A 21,597-nucleotide genomic window follows, 5' to 3' on the forward strand; every position below is an offset into this window, starting at 1 on the left:
AGCTGTCCCAGATATACTCCCGGGAAGATCATTTGATTTTAGAGACTAGAATCCAACACCATACTCAACAGCTTTCAGGCCTATGCAGTAATTCTAATAAACTTAATAACTTGGACAAGTGTCTGTGAACATTATAAATCATGTTTCATCAGCAAGCTGTCATAAGCAACTTTAGCTGACTTACAGCCCAAGCAAACGGATGGAATCAACTTTGTTTCCCTGCAGCATTCTTGTTATGCCGTTGGTGTTTCAAAGATTTCTCATGTCTCAACGCTAAAACATCCGTCTTGACTACTGGCAAAATTAGACCCATAGGGTTTTACAAAAGACAAAAATCTGTCCTCATCGCCTATGTGGGTATCTCCCGGAATGTGTCAGTCCAGCATCTCTGGAATGCCGTGTTTCTTGGACCATGCGTTCCTCCCTCTAGATGGTAGACTCTCTATGATTTTTCCTCTTCCTCTCTTGCTGATAAAAATCGCACACGAAGACATTTTCCATGCTACCATTTAAAAGGAAAATATCCCAGGTTGTATCAGGGAAAAGAAACATGTCGTTCACAGAGTAAAACAAAACAAAACAAAACAAAACAAAGAAAACCACCAAAACTATAAAGTCAACCACCCACACCTTAGAAAGCCGTTATTTGGCAATAAACTGTCAACAGAGGCTCAGATCCTCCTTCCCAAACTTGTTCTTCACCATTGTCTTACACACCTTGTCCCTCACAATTTGACATCTTTCCCAAGTATCCATTTTCCCACAGATTCGCCCAGTTCCAGACATGTATCTACCTGCTGGGCATGCCTTTCTCTTTTGTTGCCTGACAGCCAAGGCTTGATTCACATGTCTACCTCTTATGTGTGGGTGGCGTTGGTACTTGATCTTCGTAATCCCCTAACATAGAGCAGGGACGTTGACAAGCCATGCTCCTGTGTTTCAAATCCAGCCTGTCACTGTTTTCATCAAGATTTATTGGAGCACAGCCACCCCACTTATTTACATATTGTCTACAGCTGCTTTCTTGCCCCAAAAGTGGACTTGAATTGTCCCAACAGGGACTATATGGCCCTCCAGGCCTACATATGCATTATCTAAATCAGTGACAGGAAGTATGCTGACCCCTGCCCTAAAAAAGTTTGCATACATAGAGTAGGGCTGTTGACATCCTGGATGAAAATTGTTTTGCTTCCCAGTTTGCCCCCTCCCATCATCAGAATCCTAGTCATTCAAAGTATAGACCACGAAGAACCTGGGTTCTGCAGGTGGACAGCCTGGTTTCAAGCATCAGCTCTGCCATTTATGAGCTGAGACTTTGAGAAAATCACTTCATAAGTCTGGGCTTCGGGTTTCTCACTGGCAAAACAGGGATGATGATAATAGCCTCACAGGGTCGCAGTGAGCATTAAAGAAGACATTAAAAAAATTCTTCAGTGGGGCACCTGGGTGGTTCAGTTCGTTAAGCAGCTGCTTTCAGCTCAGATCATGATCCCAGGGTCCCAGGATCGGGCCCCACACCAGGCTCTCTGCTCAGTGAGGAGCCTGCTTCTCCCTCTCCCTCTGCCTGCCACTCTGCCTACTTGTGCGCTCTCTCTCTCCCTCTCTCTCTCTCACAAATAAATAAACAAAATCTAAAAAAAAAAAAGACCTCTAAATAATATGTAGAACACAAAATCTCAGCCGTAAGTAACCTTTGTATCCCACAGGCCATTAAAGTGGCCCATACTTAAATAAAAAATTAAAAAAAAAAGAAAGGGATCCCTGGGTGGCGCAGAGAGGTTTGGCGCCTGCCTTTGGCCCAGGGCGCGATCCTGGAGACCCGGGATCGAATCCCACGTCAGGCTCCCGGTGCATGGAGCCTGCTTCTCCCTCTGCCTGTGTCTCTGCCTCTCTCTCTTTCTCTCTATATGACTATCATAAATAAATAAAAAATTTAAAAAATAAATAAATAAAGTGGCCCATACTGGTGGAGTTCCTTATGAGGAACTCCGTGCATTCTCCATAAAGGTTTCTTGTATTTGTAAGGAGTGAATGAAGAAAAAAGAGATCCTCTTGGGAGATTAAAATGATGGAAAATCCCCGAAGTTGTCGACTAATTCCATGCACAAAGCAGAAGTTTGACTCAGCTTACTTATGGAGCAGCAATACAGCAAAGACATAAAAGTCTTCATGGAAGACATAGAAAGGAGGAAACGGGAAAGCTTTTGCTAAATAATAGACATTAAGTTACATGGGCGGTTCAATAACAGAAAATACAGATGGGCCGTAGGAAAATCTTGCCTTCCACCACCCTCCCCTCTTCCACTTGGGTTTGAAAGGAGGGAAGCTGTGACACCAACATAACCCTCTCCTTCAGTAGATGCAAAGGGAGCAACTTCTCCAAATCAACATGTACCATGACTATTAAATTAACCACATTTGTGCCTACACGAAATACCAACCACCTGGCCCCAGATGAGACGAGATCGTTCTGTAGCTTGCGTCCATCCAGGGCCTCACCTGCCCATGTCTCTCCTGAGCCAGAAATCCCCATGCCCTGTTCTACCCCACAGCCTCTGAGCAGCAACCAAAGCCATAGCACTCGAGCTCCGTCGCTGCGAAGGGGAGCTGTGCTAATTTGCCATGATTAGAAGATCTTTGAAGGTCTTTGCCAGTTTTTATCAAGGCGCAAAAAGCGATTATTACAATTAATGCAATTTACCATGTGTTACTTTTCCAAAAAAGCTATTTCAGGGTAGATCTGCCATCTGTCCCTTTCAGAGTTCTGAAGCTAATAATTAGCTCCATCCACGATCCCAGGTTTTCCATGTAAGACCTCAGAGAGAATCCTCAGAGGGACCCACCTCAGCATTTGCCTGGTGGGCTCTCTGAGGTCCCTGATTCTCTGATGCCCTTCACCTCCATTGTGGGGAAGGCTTTCATGGCCAGGCCAGGTGAAGGAGCCAGCCTCTTAATGGCTCTTCAGATGTTTCTGTCTGCAGAGGCAGCTCACAACCGGCAGAGGGAGCTTCCTTTTTGCCTTCAGCAAACCTTTCCCTTAACAGCACGCTGATGTTCAAAGACGCTGTCTACCAACATGGCTGTTGACAACCAGGAAGTATGGAGGAAACACTGAAGCTGGCATATGTTGTCATCCGAGCCAAGGGAAATAGAAAAAAATGCGTGCCAGAGGGATCCAGGCTGAACAGGAAAGAAAGAAGGAGGCAAAAACATGATTCCTAGTTGATATGAGCTGTTTTTAAGAAAATGAACACAGACCTTTGAGATCAAAGTTCAGCTATCAAAGATCAAATTAAAATGTAAAACAACTGCTTGTTACCGGTATGCTTTTGCGGGGGGGGACCCCATTTGATTGCTGTCTTTGTCATCCTTTCTTTTTAAATAGATGATTTGGGGTTCTGGGGAAGTACAAAGCAATATCACCCATTGTAAAAAAGCATGGTGCCAACCAAATGTCTGGAAAACTCATACTTCACTTCTCACCAATCTCCCCTCATTCCTCTGAAAGAAATCTGGCTGCAGAGCTGCTAAGTGTGTAGTGAAAGGAGAAACAGGACAGCCTTTTCCCAGTGAAAACAGGATTCACAAAGACTGTGAGAAACAAGTTCCCTGTTCACGCATTTGGTGGAAGCTGCCATTTTCAGGTTTGGCACTTCTTTCCTTTCCAATAACCAAGAAGATTTTCTATGAGATATTTATATATCTATAAAGTACTATCTAATGTTTTTTAATGACTAAATGTTTTTATAATTTTTTTATCCCAATGCTTTGGCTTGTACAGTAACTTTCTTTTTTACTGAGATCCGTGTAGCCCTTGGGTTTATGAGGACTTGCTGGAAAATAAATGAGGTTCTTTGAGATGATCTTTAGAACCCTCAGGATTTGTTGTTCAGGAGACACTTTTTCCTCCCTTACCCACCTTCAGATGAAGCCGAGGGACTGGGACGGGGGCATTTATCTGAGGTGTAATGACAGTGTGTCCTTCTTCAGTTGAAAGAGCTGTGGAGGGACAAAGAGTTATGCTCACCGTTGCTGAAAGCTGCCTTTTCCTCACATCACGTGAGCCAACGTCATGCCCTCACTTACGTGGCAAGGGAAACAGATAAGTCAGTTTCCACTGTCAGCTTCTTAAAACATTATTTACCTGAAGTGTTTGAACCATGTATTTACTGTCATATTCTTATATTTGCTATCAGGCTTCTACTTACCAGTTAAGAGATATATTGAAAAATTACCCTCAAGATGTTACATCCAAGTTAAGATCTATTTGAAAGTTTTAAACAAGATTGGGTTTCATGTATACTAGCTATGTGCAAATGAAATACAGCTCACAAAGTAAATTAAATAAAGTTAATAGATATGAAAACAACCAGTAACGAGATTATCGTTGTGATCTTAAGCTTCTGTCCAACCCTCATAAACCATTTCAGACTGTGAGCCCTTAAAGAAGAGCCTCAGTGGCAACCAAGACTCAAGTGAACAGGATGTAAAAGTAAGGCATGGTGGACAAGCCTGTCATGGTCACAGATACTCCAAGTGTTCCTTCCCAAAGAGTGGACTCTGACTGGACCATGTCCAAGTGTGCACATGGCCCATGGGCAGCCCCACAGTCACTGTGCATAACCTGCAGAGCCCTATGAGATGGTCATGGGCAGCCTGGCCGTGAGTCCGCTTAATGACCTGAAGTGGCTTCCTATAAGGGACTCTGCCCAAAGCTACTGTAGTCATCAACTAAGCAAAGAAGACTAGATCCCTCCAGAATCTGAGAACACATAAATGCAATGATCATTTAGGATTTAGAGGAGAACAGAGCCCACTCACAGACAAAAATCGGAAAAACAAGAATGGATGCTTCTAGAAATCTAGACAAGCCAGTCTTTGAAGACATCTTACTTTCCAATGGTTTGCGCATGTTTTCATGATACACACCCTTTATTTCAGTTGCTGAAGTGAGCCTTTGTCCCTTCTTTCAAAATTATCCTACTATAGTGTCTGCTACCACAGACTACCATAAATAACCTAGTTTAATCCCTGGAATAGATATTGTTGTTATTCTTAAATATTTTTGTTAATGTACTGGTAAACCTATATAGGACAAAGATGACCATTTTCCATTTTCACTTGGTACTAACTGGAGTTGATTTCTAGGAATAGAATATTTCTGCTGTACCAGTATTCAACAATTAAACAGATAATATCATCACCTGGTGCAAACCACCTAGAGAACCAGGTGTCCCTAGAGACTTCCCTAGTTCAAAGCGTGAGGAGTAATTCCTATCTGTTTGCTTGTGGCTTTTCCTTTCACTTAGATTGGTGGTTGGTTGGTTGGTTGGTTTTTTAAATTGGAGAAAATAGAAATAAATAGAAAGTTTAGAAGAAAAGGAAAGTGTGTGTGGCATTTTTCAATCCTATGGAGGATACAGGCATTAATGTAGGACTGGGTTGGGACAGGGTGACCCCCCATTCCCTATATGAGGCTGGTGACATAGCAGTGACGAGAACAAAGCCTCTTCCCTCACAAAGCTTATATTCTAGCTCAAGGTGTCCCACAGTGAGACCTACAAAATGCTAGTCTGTGGAGTATCAGTAGTCAGTAGTGTAAAGGAGGTGCTCTGGTTTTAAATGTTGGAAAATACTTGGTTGAGTGAGATCAAGCAGGTTTTCATATAGCATCTCTTTCATTGCTAGGGCTGTTCTAATAAAGTGCTACAGATTTGGAGACATTAAACAATGGAAATTTACCATGTCACAGTTCTAGAAGCTGGAAGTCCAAGCTCAAGGTATGGGCAGGGTTGTTTCTTCTGAGGCCTCTCTCCTTGGCTTGCAGATAGCCATCTTCTCCCTGTGTGCTCACATGGTCTCCCCTCTGTGTGTGTCCATGTCCTGATCTCCTCTGTAATGTCCTATATAAGGACACTACAGTAGTTACATTTGCATTAGCACCCATCCCGATGACCTCATTAGACTTTAATTGCCCCTTTTAAAGTCTCTGTCTCCAAGTAAAGTCACATTCTGAGGTACTAGGAGTTAGAATTTCAAACATGTGAATTTGAGAGAAAGAAAAAATTCAACCACAACAGCTTTGTGAACCTGAGTCTTGCAGAATTGTAAATCAGACCATGTTGATTCCATCCCCCTACCTACATCAAGGCCCCTGGAATAAAAGAGTGAGTCCTGGGCAGCCCAAGTGGCTCAGTAGTTTAGCGCCGCCTTCAGCCCAGGGGCCTGATCCTGGAGACCTGGGATCGAGTCCCATGTCGGGCTCCCTGCATGGAGCCTGCTTCTCCTTTTGCCTGTGTCTCTGCCTCTCTCTCTCTCTCTCTCTGTCTCTCATGAATAAATAAATAAAATCTTAAAAAAAAAAATAAGAGTGAGCCCTAATGTAAACCATGGACTTTAGTTAATAATCAGCACTGGGTCATCACTTGTAGCTAACGCACCACACTAATGCCAATATGTTAATTATAGAAGAAACTGTATGTGATAGGGAGGTGGCACATAAGAACTCTGTGCTTTGTGCTCTATTTTATGGTAAACTGAAACTGCTCTAAAAAAAAAAAACTGATTTTTTTAGGACAAATCCTATATAAACATTAAAAAAAAAAAAACACACACAAAAAAAAGACCCCTCAAATGGCTGCACATTACCAGAGACCATGAGGAGCTGCTCTCTTTCTGTCTCTGACTGACTCTGCCCCAGGCTTCATTCTGTTCCAGCCACACTGCCCTTCCTTGTGGTTCTGGAGCATGTCAGTCTGGAGGGGCTTTTGCCTACTGCTTCCTCAGCCTGGATTCTTTCTTTCTCCCCTGTCTTTCCAGCTCTCAGCTCACGGGTCATCTCCTCAGGGAGGCCCTTCCTGACTGCTTAGCCTATGGGAACCTGCAGAGCACTGTTCCATCCCCCTGCTTTTATTTTCTTCACAGAATTTATCCTTGCTTGTTAGGTTTTATTTCTGTGGCTGTGATCTGTTTGTTCCTTTCCTGCCCCCCGGGTTCTTGTTCTCACTGAGCCCTCACTGACCACTTATCCCCATTTCCTCTGAGGCTGCCTGGTCCAAGCCACCATCTCACCTGATCAATTATAGCAGCCTTCTAACTGGTTATCAGTAAGATACAAAGGAAAATGAGTGTGATCCTTGAAGATGATTCCAACAATGGGGTCCTTTTGGCCCCATCTGGATTTCATTTCATACCCAAGGATTTCCAACGCCCCCCATCTTTTTCTCCTGAACAGCATAGCTCTAGACATAGGGAAAAAAAGAACGCCCTTCTTCCCACAAAGATCTTTGTTTAGCATTTAAGATTTAACATCTTGGAACTGTTAGGGTAACCACCTGAGTTGATCTCAGCTGGCATAGTTGAGAAAGGTGATCCTGAGAGCAGCGAGAATTTATGAGGCAATTTAGAAAAGGATAGATTTAAAAACATTGAGTGTTCCTGGTAGATTTTGAAGCACAGGTGTACTTTCTTCTATTTGGAAAGAATTGCAAAGAAATGCTATCCAACACGATACATTAGCTGACACATGGCAAGGGCTCTTCACTTACCCCAAAATAAATGGGCTTTAGTGGGAAATCTGAGAGGTAGGGGAGGGGGCCAGGGATTTTAATGCTTCTTTTCCGGAAGGACAAGGTCCCTGTTTTTTCCAAAAATTGTCACATGGGTGAATGAGTTCATGGTTTGGGTGTTTGTTTTTTTTTTTTTTTTTTTTTTTTTTTTTTATTTGTTTTGTTATATCTTTGTGTGTTGTGTTGTGTTTTACAAACAGCAGAAACAAACTTAAACCAACTTAAGCAAAGAAAGGGGAATTGATGCCAGGGACACAGGGGTACCATGGAAATAAAGGGCAGAAATGGAAGTGGGCTTCTGGAAAGCCATCAGGGCTCCCTGTCACTGCTCTTTTCTGCCTGACTACACATTCTTTCACTTTCTATGTGAACGGCCCTTCCTTTCCTGGGCCACAAGAGCACCAGTCACATTCCTACCAATACCTCCGTATACAAAAAAGAAGTGTTACAGCCAGTAGAGACTGTCAGGAGTTTCCATCTCAACCCACATTCCTGGGAGAGTAATCTTAGTGGCACAGTGTCCATCTCTGGTCCAGTATCTGTAGCCAAAGGGAAGAGAAGAGAGATCCAGAGTGCACACTCACTGACTTTCACCTCTGTCTCACCACATCTCATACATTGTGGAAGTGAGGTGAAGGGTGGTGAAATGAGAAGACCTTCAGCAAAGGGGCCTCACTGCGAGCTGCACTGATGTTTCCCTAGAGCTCCACGGCATGTGCATGATAGTCACCCGCTCATTAAAGACTAATGGAACCACTCCTACAAATGGGCAGACTTGCTGGCACTGAAGACAACTCCTGCCCTCTAGAAGCTGGGAATCAAAATATGCATGTATGAAATTGCCAGGCAACATGGAAATAGGCTATTTTTGGATGAGATATTTATCGAGTACCTGCTGTTTGCAAGATACTGCAGGCCATTAGGGAGTGAGGGTACTAGTACCTAGCTGCCCTCTCCTTGCCCAAGTTCTAAAGCCACTGAGAAATAATATAAAACCAGCAGAGACCAAAGTGCTGCCTTTATTACCAATAAAGGCTGGGTTGGGGGATGTAGTTTTTATCTGCAGCTAAATGGGCTTCCTTTGCTAAACCACAGAATTAGGCAGAGATGAGTGGAGCCAAGCATATGGACTGGTCCTTCAAAGTCCATGTATTGAACACCTACTGCACACCAGGCACTGCTCTAGTTCTAGTTCTAGTTCTTGTTCATGGAAATGAACAAAATTAAGTTTCTGCCCTTATGAAGTTGACTTTCTGAGGGGGAGAAATAGACAAAAATAGGTTGTGATATATACGCCTGTATTTGTCTGCTAGGGCTGCCATTACGAAGTACCATGGACTAAGTGGCTTCAAAAACAGAAATTAATTTTCTGACAGTGCTAGAGGCTAGAAATCTGAGATCAAGATGTTGGCAGGGCTGGTTTCTTCCGAGAGCCATCAAGGCAGGATCGATCCCAGGCCTCTCTCCTTGCCTTGCAGATGGCCAACTTCTCTCTGTGTCTTTACTTGGCCTTCCCTCTGTATTAATCTCCTCTGATAAGGATGATAAGGATACCAACCACATTGGGCTAGGGCCCACCCCAATGACCTCATTTCAACCTAATTGCATCTCTAAAGATCCTGTCTCCAAATACAGTCATGTTCTGAGGTCCTGGGGATTGGGACCTCAACATATGGACTTATGGTGGGGAGACACAGTTTAGTCCTTAAGGGCACCATATAACCCTGTTATAGAGTTTTGATGGATGGAACACAATTTTAGACAAGGAAGACATTTCTGAAGAAGTAAAATTTGAGTAAAAGTTTTAGTGTAATAAATAGTAAGGCCTTTGAAGACATTCCAGATGGCCTACCAGAGGAAGGACTTGGGCATGGAGTATGTATGGGATATGTCAGCCGGAAGTGAGGAAATCTGTGGAGGACTCAAAGGGTTTTGTTTTTTTTTGTTTTTTTTTTTTTTCAGTAGCAGTAGAATTTAGAGTCATCCACGGGGTATAGTGAGGTGATAAATTACACTTAGCTTGAGGTTAGGAATTTGGGATTTATCTTGAGACGACTAGGCTGAGAGTCCTTTGAGGATTCCAGGAAATGGAAGGAACAATGAACGCGGTCTCTTGGGAAGAAGAATCTAAACTCAATAAGTAGAATAAATGAGAAGAGGGACCAGCTGGAGGCCAGGGGATCATGCAGAAAGCTATTAGGAGAGTCCTGGCATATGGTCATAAAGACTTGCCCAGATAGCACTCAAAGGAAGAAAAAATTCAAAATTAGAGATAATTTTAAAGGAAGAGTCCACTGAGTCAAAATCAGCATTCAAATATCTTAGTTACATGAAATAAGCCATACTCATTAAACTCCCTGGAAATGGTTACCTGGAATAGAGTTATGCCCATATCTATAGTTCATCTGCTGTGGCAATTAAAATGCAGAAAATGCAGTCACACTTGGAATTGAAATGCTGAGCAGGTCTCCAGGCTCAAGGGATGGCTAGCTCCGGGCCAGGCTAGTGGTTGGGATTTTCATCACACCTTGGTCTCTCAGCCATGTCCACACTGTGACCATTGGTTACGGGTAGGATTGTGTCCTCCCAAAATTCATATTCCTAAGTCCTTAACTCCCAGCTACCTCAGAATATGGTGCTATTGGGGACAGAATGTTTCAAGAGGTCATTGGGGTGGACCTTAGTGCAATATGACTGGTGTTCTTATGAGGAAGAGCAAGGAAGCAGACATGTGCATGAGGGAAGATCATGTGAGGACATTGCGAGAAGACGGCCATCTATAAGCCAAAAAGAGAGCCCTCAGAAGAAACATCCTGCCAACATGTTGATCATGGATTTCCAGGCTCTAGAACAGTGAGACAAAAAATTTCTGTTGTTTAAGCCACCAATCTGTGGTGCTTTGTTACAGCAGTCTAACATACTAATTCACCATTCTGTTCTGATGGCCATTTCTGAGCATGGCCGAGGATTCCAGGAACTCTCCTTGACCACCTTCTTCTCATGTTTGCTCACAGCCAATGCTTAGCTTCCTTGCTTTCAAGTTAAGTCCAGTTTCTCCTGTTCTATCCATAACCAGAGGAAAAAGATTCCCATCATCTTCATCGTGCTGCCCCATCCAATACCTAGGCACTGGTTGCCTGTGGTTATTTATACTTAACTCCACTAAAATTAAATAAAATTAAAAATTCAGTTTCTCCAGCACTCGTCGCATTTCAAGTGGTCAGTAGCCCCATGTGACTGGTGACCACATTATTGGTCAGCACGTCAATAGAATATCTCTGCTATCACAGAACGTTGTACTGGCCAGCACTGTTAACCTTCCTTAACCTTCCTTAAAGCCCAACCTGTTGTATTTATTAAGGTTCTCTCCAGTGTCAGCAACAGATACCCACTGTTTGTAGAATAAGGTTTAAAAAATGGGACAGGAAGGTGGTGGTGGGTCTTCCTGGGAAATATCAAATATCCCACAGGATCAGAAAGACAGTTGAAAGAACCAAGGGCAGCTCCCAGGACTTGGGCAGTAGGCTTCTGTGGGCCTTTCCTCCACGGAGCTATCAATTTCCACATTTTGTGCACAGGAAAGAGAAACTGAGTGACCCATTTTGAGGCAGGAGCTACTCAGCCAAATGAGGACAAAATGGCCACATGATGTCCACCCTGGTGTCTTCCCAACGATGCCAGAGAACAGGAGTCACTGTGACTGAAGCTGCTACCCCAATCAGGGCACTGCTCTGGAGAAATAAGATATCTCTTTAACAGTTGATCCAGAACCTTCCATTGCATAGTTAGCATTGTATATGCTTTGATTTTTACTTTTTGTAGGATGTAAGCAGCAAGCATGTTGGTTGCCTTTACCTATTTTGATGAACATTTAACTGAGGGCTTGCTTGGTGCACAGGTGCTGATATAGGTGCTATGGGAGATATAAAAGGGAATAAGGTATGTTTTGTTAAAAATATATCCAGTCCCCTAATAAAAACTTGTTCTATACAAAATGGAATAATCTGGGAACCGAACGGAGGCTAGGTTCACTGGGTTCTTTGCCCCATACTTTCCCAACCTTAACAAATACTTTTATTCTTTTGCTGCTTCATCTCTATGAAAAATTATACAAAATACACAAGAAATCCTCAAACCTAAGGCCCTCCCTTCCAAAGCAACCACCTCATTTACTTTTAACGGGTTCTGATTGCCAAGATCAAGTGTAACAACATCTTGCCGAAGCCCACATTTTTGTTAGGAAAATCCTGCAGTTTTCCACTTTTCATGGACAGTTTACCCAAAAAGGGTTTTCCAACTTGAATCTTTCATTGAAGATGTTACATTTTATTTAAGTCAGCATACAGGTACCCCAATCATCCCGTGACACTGAGCCCTATGCTTGCAGTTCAATTCCACACAAAGACTTCAGATCCCTTGAAAATATGCTGTCTACCACGAAGAGGCCACTTCGTTTCAGAGAACTCAGTTCAGACTGCACTCTCTCCTACTTTCAATTAAAACATGCTACGCAAGCGAATCATTAAGATAATTGCACTTAGTGGTTAAAAAAATTAAATCACTAATGATTCCAAAATTAATAATCAGAAAACAAAGGGAGGAGCAAATTGAGTGGATGACAGCAAAAATGAATTTCCGAGCCAACAAAACAGTGACGATTTTAATCTGGAGCTGCTTCCACTCCCAGCTATCCATTCATGGCTCGAATTCATCAAGTCCCCACGGAGACGGGGGAGCACGGTCTGTCTCGACCCCAGTGCACTGACCATGGATGTCCGTAGATCTGGACGTGGGCATGGGACAGGACAGACACCTGTTTGGTGAATCTTCTCCGCTCCTCTCCTTCCTCCCTAATGGCTCATTCCCAGTTGCACCGATCAGAGTGTCATTGTCATTGTCCAGGGACCCCAATTCTTTAGCCATGCCCACCTTGCTTCAGAGTCTGTCCATGACCATGATGAAATATAAATGCTGACCTAAAACGTGCTGCCCATCTTTGAAGCTTGTGTTATTCAGAGAAAGCTGGTATGTAACGCCCTCAAAGAGAGAAAACCAGCAAGTCCTCTTCTCTCTCATTCAGCTTCCCCTTTACTAGTTTAAACCACCTATATTTATTCTTGCATTTTTATCTCCCTGGCTCCGTTCCCTTTTGTGTCATGAAAGCGTATTTATTTTCCCCCTTTGTAGTATGTACTGTTTATCACTTTGTAAAAGCAGTTTGCCTTTTATCTCTGGCTGACGGGAGACTGTTACCTTTTGAGTGGTTTCTGGTCCTGGGTATTAATGCACCCATCCTGGGGATGGCATTACCATCCACTGAACCCATTTCAAGTTCATTTGCATTTCACAATACATATTTCTATATTTGTGAGTAGATCTAAGAGGAGCTGAAAACCATTAAAATTCCTACTATTCTGCACACTCAAAAATCTTCAGAAAATTCATCAGCTGTGTCGGGAGTACTGGGATGCTTTTACCTTGCATACACTTGTCTGTATTTTAGAGATTGTGAGTCAATATCCAATGGCTTAATATAGGCTTGATTAAGGCGTTACTAGGGTTGAAATACTCTTAATTATAAGTAACCAATTCAATATGAAGGGAGAAAAGTGATTTTTGTATTTGCAGTAAGTAGCTCAGTGCTTGCAATTCAGAGGGGTGCACGGGGTTGGCAATCTTTTATATGAATGGTTCTTGGTGTTTGTGAATATTGTTATCAGACAGTATATGCAATCATTTTGTTTTCAAAACTGAACATTTAGGTGTGATTTAGTTAACTTCCTATCCATTCACGGTTGTGTTTTTATACTATAAGTAGTAACATTTTTCTATCTGTAGTAATTCATCGGTCAAAATATTGTAGGCATGACTTGGGAACAAATCTGCCAAGTGGTTTAACTTCTTTTCTTTTTTCTGTAGCTAGTCACATTTGACTGATCTCCTCAAATTACATACTAAAAAGAAACTGAAATGTGGAATTTATTTGCATTTGTTTTCGCTGAGCTTCGTCACTCCGATGATAGCATTTACTACACTCCTGATTTTTATTTGAAAATGAGTCGTCACCCCTTCTGGTTTAAACAGCACCCTCTGCTCTTTCTCCCATTCATTCTGCTCTTGCTAATTGCATATTTTCTGGGAGTAGTGTTTGCTTCTTGTTCAGCATGTCAGCTTTCTTTGAATGAATTTCAAGATGTACTAGGGTTGGTAAGCTGAAATAGATTTGGGCTCCTTCAGTAGTTTCTCACTGGGGAACATTTCTTCATTTTCTGTGAAACTGTCTCTGACTGTTATTCATGATACAGTTTCATACCTCTCACTTAATAAATGCTTAGAATTCAATAATCAAAAAAATCTCATTCTACCGATTGTTGAATTGTTTCTCTCAGTACACCATAAAATGAAAATAACCCATGATGTTTCCCTTTTTGCCTTGGCTACTGGGGAACCCAGAAGTATTTTATTTTCTATAGCCACCATCCTCGATGTAACACTTCCGTGAAATTATCTCTCCCTGTCCCCAGCCTTTCTTTCTATCACCTCGCTGTAATTCTCTTATTTTTATTTTTAAGGCGCTCTTTTGTGCTTTTCTCATTAGAATGCCAGATTCTTCTTTGGAACTTGGAGAAGTTTAAAAAAATTTAATATCATTCTGTATTTCAGAAGAAATATATTGTCTCCATTTCTTGACAGATGATAGGTAGAGTACTTTTCCATGAATCTTAAAGAAACGAAGGGAAGAACCCCATAGGAGGTCCACTGGGGCATACAGTTTGGTGCTTTTTTTGTTTGTTTGTTTTTTAAAGATTTGATTTATTTATTCATGACAGACAGACAGAGAGAGAGGCAGAGACACAGGCAGAGGGAGAAGCAGGCTCCCTGCAGGGAGCCTGACACGGGACTTGATTCCAGGACCCCAGAATCATAAGCTGAGCCAAAGGCAGATGCTCAACCCCTGAGCCACCCAGGTGACCCAGTTTGGGTGCTTTATATGGCCATCCCCTTGGGCCACAATCCCTGAGGAATTCATGTGCTCTTTCAGTAATCACAGGTGAATTTTTGTTCTCCACTATGCACAAGGTATGAGGCATTTTGAAAATACCAATCTAACTGCTAGTTAAACCAATCTAACTGGTGTTTTCAACTATTAGAACCAGTCATGCAAGCATCCGTTACTGGGAGATAAACACATATTAGCTCTAACATCTAAAACCCTAATACATTTCTCTTTTTTTTCACATTTATTAATTTATTTGAGAGAGAGCACATGTCGGGGGAGGGAAGAGGGAGAAAATGAGCAATTAACCCGAAGTGGGGCTTGATCCCCGGAACCTGAGATCGGTGACCTCAGCCGAAATCAAGAGTAGGATCCCTAATCGACTGAACCACCCAGGTGCCTCAGCCCTAATACATTTCTAACTCCGATTCTTGTACAGGTTATTTCTCAGCTCTTATTTTTCCTTCTTTTATCAATATTTGTTACTAATCCGGTCGTTAATCTAACATTTTTAGCAGTCAAAGGGACTTTTAAGAAAGTTGAGTCCTTGGAAATATGTGATTTCTAGTTCAAGCTTATTCAGGACATCCAGATTTCTTACATCTTAAAACGTTCTTTTGAAAACTCTGTTGTCCAATCCCAATTTAACAATTCTAAGCAACAAACAGATAACCCATTTAACCCCTAGTCAACATACCATTAGTGCCTATGGGTGGGTCAGGGCCCAAATATGAAATGTCCTGTCCTGGCATTTCTCTCAGTAACAGGAGAGGGGACAAGCCCTACCCTACCCCACCCCCAACCCCCCACAGAGCAGCAGGAGGGAAGCACAGTGAGAAGAGGACAGAGCCACAGGCTCTGGAGGCACCAGGGAGGCAGGGGGCGGTATGGGGGGTGCAGGGAGAGAATCAGTAGGAGGAGGGATGATGGAGGTTGCTTTAGAACTAGGGGGCAGGGGTTGAAAAAGGATAATATTGGGAGGTGGAAAGAGGAGAGGGAGGATGTTGGCTGCCAGGGGGAGGAGAAGACAAGGACAAAGGAGGAAATGGCAAGACTACTTCTGGCAGGATAGATTAACTGATAACCAGAGGATGGCTAAAGAGGGAGACCAGGTATTAATATCAAGGCTGGGAAGGTAATAGGCCTGGTGGCAATTTCTGAAGAGCCTGGCATTCCAGTTGGATGTTCTGGCCATGCGGACAACGAGTGAGTTACTGTTTCTGGGCAGAGGGGTGACACACTCTGAGCAGGCACTGAAGGCAGGTCGTTGCAAATGCCACTGTGAGACTGTCTGGTGATGGGAGAGGCTTCGGGACAGCAAAATCCAGTTCTTGAGAGTTTTAACTCAGTTCAATTGAATTAAATTGAACACATTAATGAGAAGATAATAGAAGTGACTTATCCAGAGAATTCATTCTAACTAGTACAGTCAAACACTGGATAAAACATTAGATTAGGGCCTTCTGAGCTTGTTCTGAATTTCTGAAAGAAAAGTTAATTATGTAGTTTAGACCTAATGCATGATTATATCTGAGAACCACACGTCTAAAATTCCTTTTAATTAGCTCCTTTTTTCCCCCTTTTTCTATTCAAGGCCTTTTGTAAAAAAAGACCATGCCACCTTCAGCCCTGGGGGAAATGGGCAAAGAGGGCCAATCAGTGATCTGTGTAATGCTAGAACAAATGTTCATATGTACTGAGGTGCCAAAATCACATCATGGGGCTTTAGCTAAGAGAATCCATCATGGATTGTCCTGTCTGGCTCTTATTATCCAACTACTAAGACCTTCTGCCCACCCACAAAAACAAACCCCTAAGAGTAAATGTAAAGAAATCATATGTATATGAAATCCTATACATATATATGATTTCTTTATATTCTTTACATTTACATTTCTTTACATTTACATTTCTTTACATATACATATATATGATTTCTTTACATTTATATTTATATATATATATGTTTGTAAATACACACACATACATATATAAATGCATGATGGCAGCTATTGGATAGTAGACATGCTCAGATAATCCTCAATTTAGCAAATAGTTTTGAACTTTCTTTTACAAAAGCAGCGATTGGTGATAAAATGAACATTTTTTCCTCTTTTCCTGCCCCTGTGAAGTTGCTAGCCTGCTGGAATTGTCCAAACAAGAAAGCAGCAGACAACAAAAGGCTAAAACACCAAAAATGATAAGCATCTGTGGAGCAGCTCACACTCAGAATATTCCCATGTGCAGATCGGTCTTAGAAGCCTGAGTGAAGCCATAGAATCTTTGCAGATATTGATAAGTGGAAAACGGAAAGATTACCCCTTGTATCTTGGACTATCTGGGCAAAAGAAAAACATCAAGCCCTCATCTAAGTATCACCAACTTGTACTGACTCTTTCCACTTTCCAGAGCCAAAGATAAAGTAATTAGTAAAATTATGGATTGTTACAGGGTGCCTGGGTGGCTCAGTCAGTTAAGCAACCAATTCTTGATTTCAGCTCAGGTCATGATCTTGGAGTCCTGAGATTGAGGCCGACTTCCGGCTCCATGCTCAGGGGGGAGTCTGTTCATGATTCTCTCCCTCTCCTTCTGCCCCTACTACCCCCCACGTGCTTGCACACACATGCTCCCTCTCAAATAAATAAATGAATAAATCTTTAAAAAAATAAATTACGAATTGTCACAACTGCTTTCAACGAGAAACATTGAAACATACAACTACTTGTATTCAATATACAACTCCCTCTAATAGTTAATTGTTTCCCCTCCAGCTTATTACAAATAACCTCTGCAATTTATTTTTAGGATTATGGCTTCAAACTATTTTTATATAGTTTAAGACTATTCCCAAGCGGTTGCCTGAATTAGGGAAAAACTGATATGTCTGTTCACTTACTAATACCCAAGGAATGCAGTATTTATTCACAGGACAGATTGTTCATATTTGAAGGTGAGTGGCTGTGGGGTCACACTCTTATTAGGAATGGGGCCAGATGTACCTTTCCTTGCTATTCCTATCAACTCCATCCCAATTTTTCTTAGAACCAGATTCTAGAATATTCTAGATTATCAGCTGCTCTTGGCAGGGTCTGGCTCTGTTGGTGGTTCTCTGTAAGTTCTCTCAGAATTCATGATGTTTTAGATTTTTAAAACAACACAATAGGACTACAGCAGTTCTTACCTCTGCTTGCCTGGTTGGTCTGTGTGCTTCACAGCTGGGTTCCTCTGATGTATTCTCTGCTTGAAATTCCCTACGGTCTAATGGCAGCTGTGTTTAGTTTCTTGAATTCACCCATCTTCCTTGTATGGCTGCGTTATCGTGACCATCCTTTGGGAGGACTGGCTGACCCCTTAGATTTCATTCTCGGTAACTTTTTCCTCAGTTCTACATCAGATAGGGTCTTAGGGATGGAACATCCCACCCATGGAAAGCAAGTATAAAATACCATATTCATACTAGAGGTTTCATCCTTGTAAATTTGAGACCAACTTGAAGCCAGACGTGGTACCCAAGCCTTATGTCATGTGCTACTTATCATCTCCATCTGGCTATTCAATAATTTTCTGACAATAGACTCCCCAAGCTAGCTCTCCAACTCACTATCCTCCATGGAGAGTTTTTCGTTGAAAATTCCCTACTGCGTGTGGTTATGACTTAGGTATCCTTCAGAGTGATTACTCTTCTGGCTGACTCAAAGCAGCCCTCTCTGGGATGTTCACTTTTTTGAGAACCATCATCCACAGGAACAATTCCTGAGTAACCACCATCTCAGTGATTTTTAAACACACTTGCAACTTGTTGACTAAGGGGAACTTTCCAGAGCAGGGGAAAAACACGTTTTAGTGCTTCCTAACTAAATCCAAAATCTTGGTCTGTCAAACTGCAGTGAATTCAAATTATCTTGCTCTAAAACTTTTTTTTTTTTTTTCCTGACTTTGGAGAAGAGTGAAGTGATCCTTGTTTTGAGTTTTCTCTTACTTTATGTGTTACAACAATACACACAAGCAACTCTGCTGGAGAACTTGAGTGTTCTAATTTTGTCTAAATCTATGATATTTAGTATCCATTTGATATCATTTGTCTTAAGTCTGACCCTTTAGCTTCCTTTCCTAAGCCTGTGTTCCACCATCCAGCCCATATGCACACATACTATTCAGCAGTCCTACAGCATATGAACATGGAAATGTACATTTATTGGGCTCTGCTTATGAATTGGGTATCATTGTAATTGTATGCATTAACTTGCTCAGTCTTCACAACAACCGTAAATTATTAGTGTTATTCCCATTTTAGAGAAAAGAGAATTAAGCCTCAGGGAGACTAAGTAACTTTCATAGCTGCTAAATGAGGGAACCAGGATCCAAATTAAGACCCATCTAATTCCAAAGCCATAAGGATATACTACTTTCCTACATTACTCCAAGCAGACCCTTTCTGGCTGGAAACCTGTAACTCTTCAGTCAAAGGAGTGTAGGCTCTAGATATAATTTGGAGATCCTGAAATCAAAGGTAAATAGCTAATCCAGCATGGTTTTGTTTTTTTTTTTTTTTATACTTTTTATCTCTATTTTTGTAGATAGTTCCTTGGGTTTGTTAACTCATGTTATTTTCCTCTTATAAATGCTATTTCTGTTTAAGTACTGCTGGATTTGGAAATCATTCTCATGACTAAAGATTTGTTTGCCTAGTAAGAGCCCAGTGTAGGGCTGTGCTGCCAGTGGGCGCTCAATAAAGATTAATGGATGGTGGTGCACGTCTGTGTGGGAGTCGTGTGCTTCGGATATGCTCCATTCTCCGAAAGAGACAGAAATGATGCAGGAAGATGAAAATCACTGGATAATCATCTAAACCAGATCTCGAGTTTCTGTATTTGACTTTATGATCTGAGCAGTCACAAAGGCCCCAGGTACAGAAGGAATGGGAATAGAGAGTCTTGTGTTTTCTTCAGAAATGATTGGGAAAAATCAGATTCTAAGGCTTACTTCCAAGATTAATATCAACTTCTAGAGAAAACTTGCTTCTCTGATGAGGACTGAAGAGAATCAAATATTTTTTTTAATTGACACATTTTCTATTATTATATACATATAGAGATGATGAGTAATATGCCAAATCAGATGGCTTATTCAAACTGTCAGAATAAGGGCTGAAGCGTGAGTAACTACCCAGAGAACCTTCTGAGAAATTCAAGCAGTAGGAAGTGTCAGCAACCAGCCATTAGTTCATCTACTATACAGCCATCCCTGAACAACAACAACAAAATTTCTCCCAAAGTACATGGTGGGACGCTTCTAGAGAAAAGGGAGGAGGTCAATCCTTGAAACTTACTTCACCCAAAAGCCAACTGTCAATGAGCCCACCTGGATTTGTGTGCTCACTAGAAAAAGGGGTCAGCCATGTGACCTGGGAAGTGTTGCCTGCATTCGTGTATGATGCCTACAGAGCACTTCTCCAAATCTCAGCAGAACTTTCAGATGCTGGGGCCCTCTCTTGCAAAAAGCAACCTGTGCTTTGACATTAGAAAAAGTGAAAGGAGAAACGCTTCCATTACTAGGGTGGAATGTTTGGTCCCACAGGTCTGGTTTCACAGTGTAGAGGGAAAGTGTGCCAGCACACACACTGGGTGGCCCTTATTCTGCTCACAGCTGTGTCTCACACCTACCATCTGCAAAAGTATGGCCTAGCTTTCTAGCGTTCATTCTGACTCTCCCATATCATGGTATCCTTACTGGGTTCTTCTGTAAGACGAGCCGTCTTCGATGGAAATGTATCTTGAGGTTTTCAGTGAGAATTTATTTATTCAACTCTCCCTTTTAAAAACTCCCTCTTGATCCCCCACTGGACTCTCTCTAGCAACAAAGAGGTCTTATGAATTTTGATAACTTGGTGCATTTGGAAAGAGTTTGATTAATACATTAACCTTCACCATCATTCCCACCATTTACTGTCTTGCCCCCCAAAAGAAATGTGACTTTTGAGAAGCAACCTAGATGGTGTGTTATTTCCATGTGTCTGCTGCTCAAACATATGAAAATACGGTACCTCGTGTGAACCCAGGTATTCTGAAATAGATGTATAATTATGCCCAAGACATGGACACACACTTTTAAAACCACTACCCTAAAAGTTAAAGATTTGGGGAGTGGGAAGGACTCTTGTCCAGTTACATACAGGAGCAGGAGTAACCTTAGCAGCCAGAGGGAGAGAAAATACAGAGACCTAGGCCGGGCTGAGCCCCAGGGACCAGGGCCTCACTCTAGATTCTCCCAGGAAAGATCTGAAGGAGCCGCTGACATTTCTCTTAAAAGAATCAATGAATCTTTGTTTTCTTCTGCCTCTCATTTGACCTTATTTCGTTTCGAAACAGAGAAGAAGGAAAGAAAGAACCAAATTGGCGCGGGGTGGAAGTTAGGCAGAAGAAACAGAAATGGAAAATGCTCTGCTGTGGAGGCCACAGACAGGATCCCAGGCCGCCGATCGTCACCCCGGGGATGTCATCGTTTGCTTGCTGTAGTCTTATTTGTTCTGGCTTCTCATTTCTGATTCTCACCCTGATGTAATAAGTCACCATCTTCCCAGCCATCATCCCCGTATTGACAAGCAAATGTCATCCACATTTGATTGACATCTATTGCTCCTGAATGCAAAAGTATGATTTACAAATCAATTCCACTTGTTTATTTAAAGCTGTTCTTGTGCCTTATGTATTTGTTAGTGGGATAAGTTGCCTAATACCTACTCTGGGGGGTTTTACATTAATATTACAAAACCAGGCTTTTCCTTCTCCCGCTCTCCCAACTGCAAATGGGGCTCTTCTTTCTCATATTTTTTCCTTTTTCCTCCCATGCCTCAGTGTACATGCAGGAAATGCCCTGTGAAGCTAATAGGACACTTTCCATATCTCAGCAAAAGATCTTACCCCGTACTTTGGTAAAGCCTGCTTGGTTTGTCTTAAGTCTTTTAAAGACCTTTTGACAAGTGATTATTTCCCATACATGTAAGTGCAAGGAGATGCAGCTTCAGGTCCAGGG

The 21,597-nt window shown here is 42.0% G+C and overlaps 2 protein-coding genes across 7 annotated transcripts in view; one reads left to right on the top strand and one right to left on the bottom strand.

Moving 5' to 3' along the window:
* Positions 1 to 21,238, top strand: part of RSU1 (Ras suppressor protein 1) — a 249,472-nt gene extending 228,234 nt beyond the window's left edge. For all 3 annotated transcript variants that reach the window (XM_049097336.1, XM_049097338.1, XM_049097343.1), the window contains one exon: positions 20,934 to 21,238. Coding sequence is in view for 1 of the 3 variants with exons in the window: in XM_049097338.1 (XP_048953295.1) it covers position 20,934 (1 nt within the window). In the remaining 2 variants the exon portion in view is untranslated. The remainder of the gene's footprint in view (positions 1 to 20,933) is intronic.
* Positions 1 to 21,597, bottom strand: part of PTER (phosphotriesterase related) — a 144,036-nt gene that overhangs the window by 44,687 nt on the left and 77,752 nt on the right. The window lies entirely within an intron of this gene.

The sequence above is a fragment of the Canis lupus genome, chromosome 2 (assembly GCF_003254725.2).
Source record: "Canis lupus dingo isolate Sandy chromosome 2, ASM325472v2, whole genome shotgun sequence".
Lineage (NCBI taxonomy): Eukaryota > Metazoa > Chordata > Mammalia > Carnivora > Canidae > Canis > Canis lupus.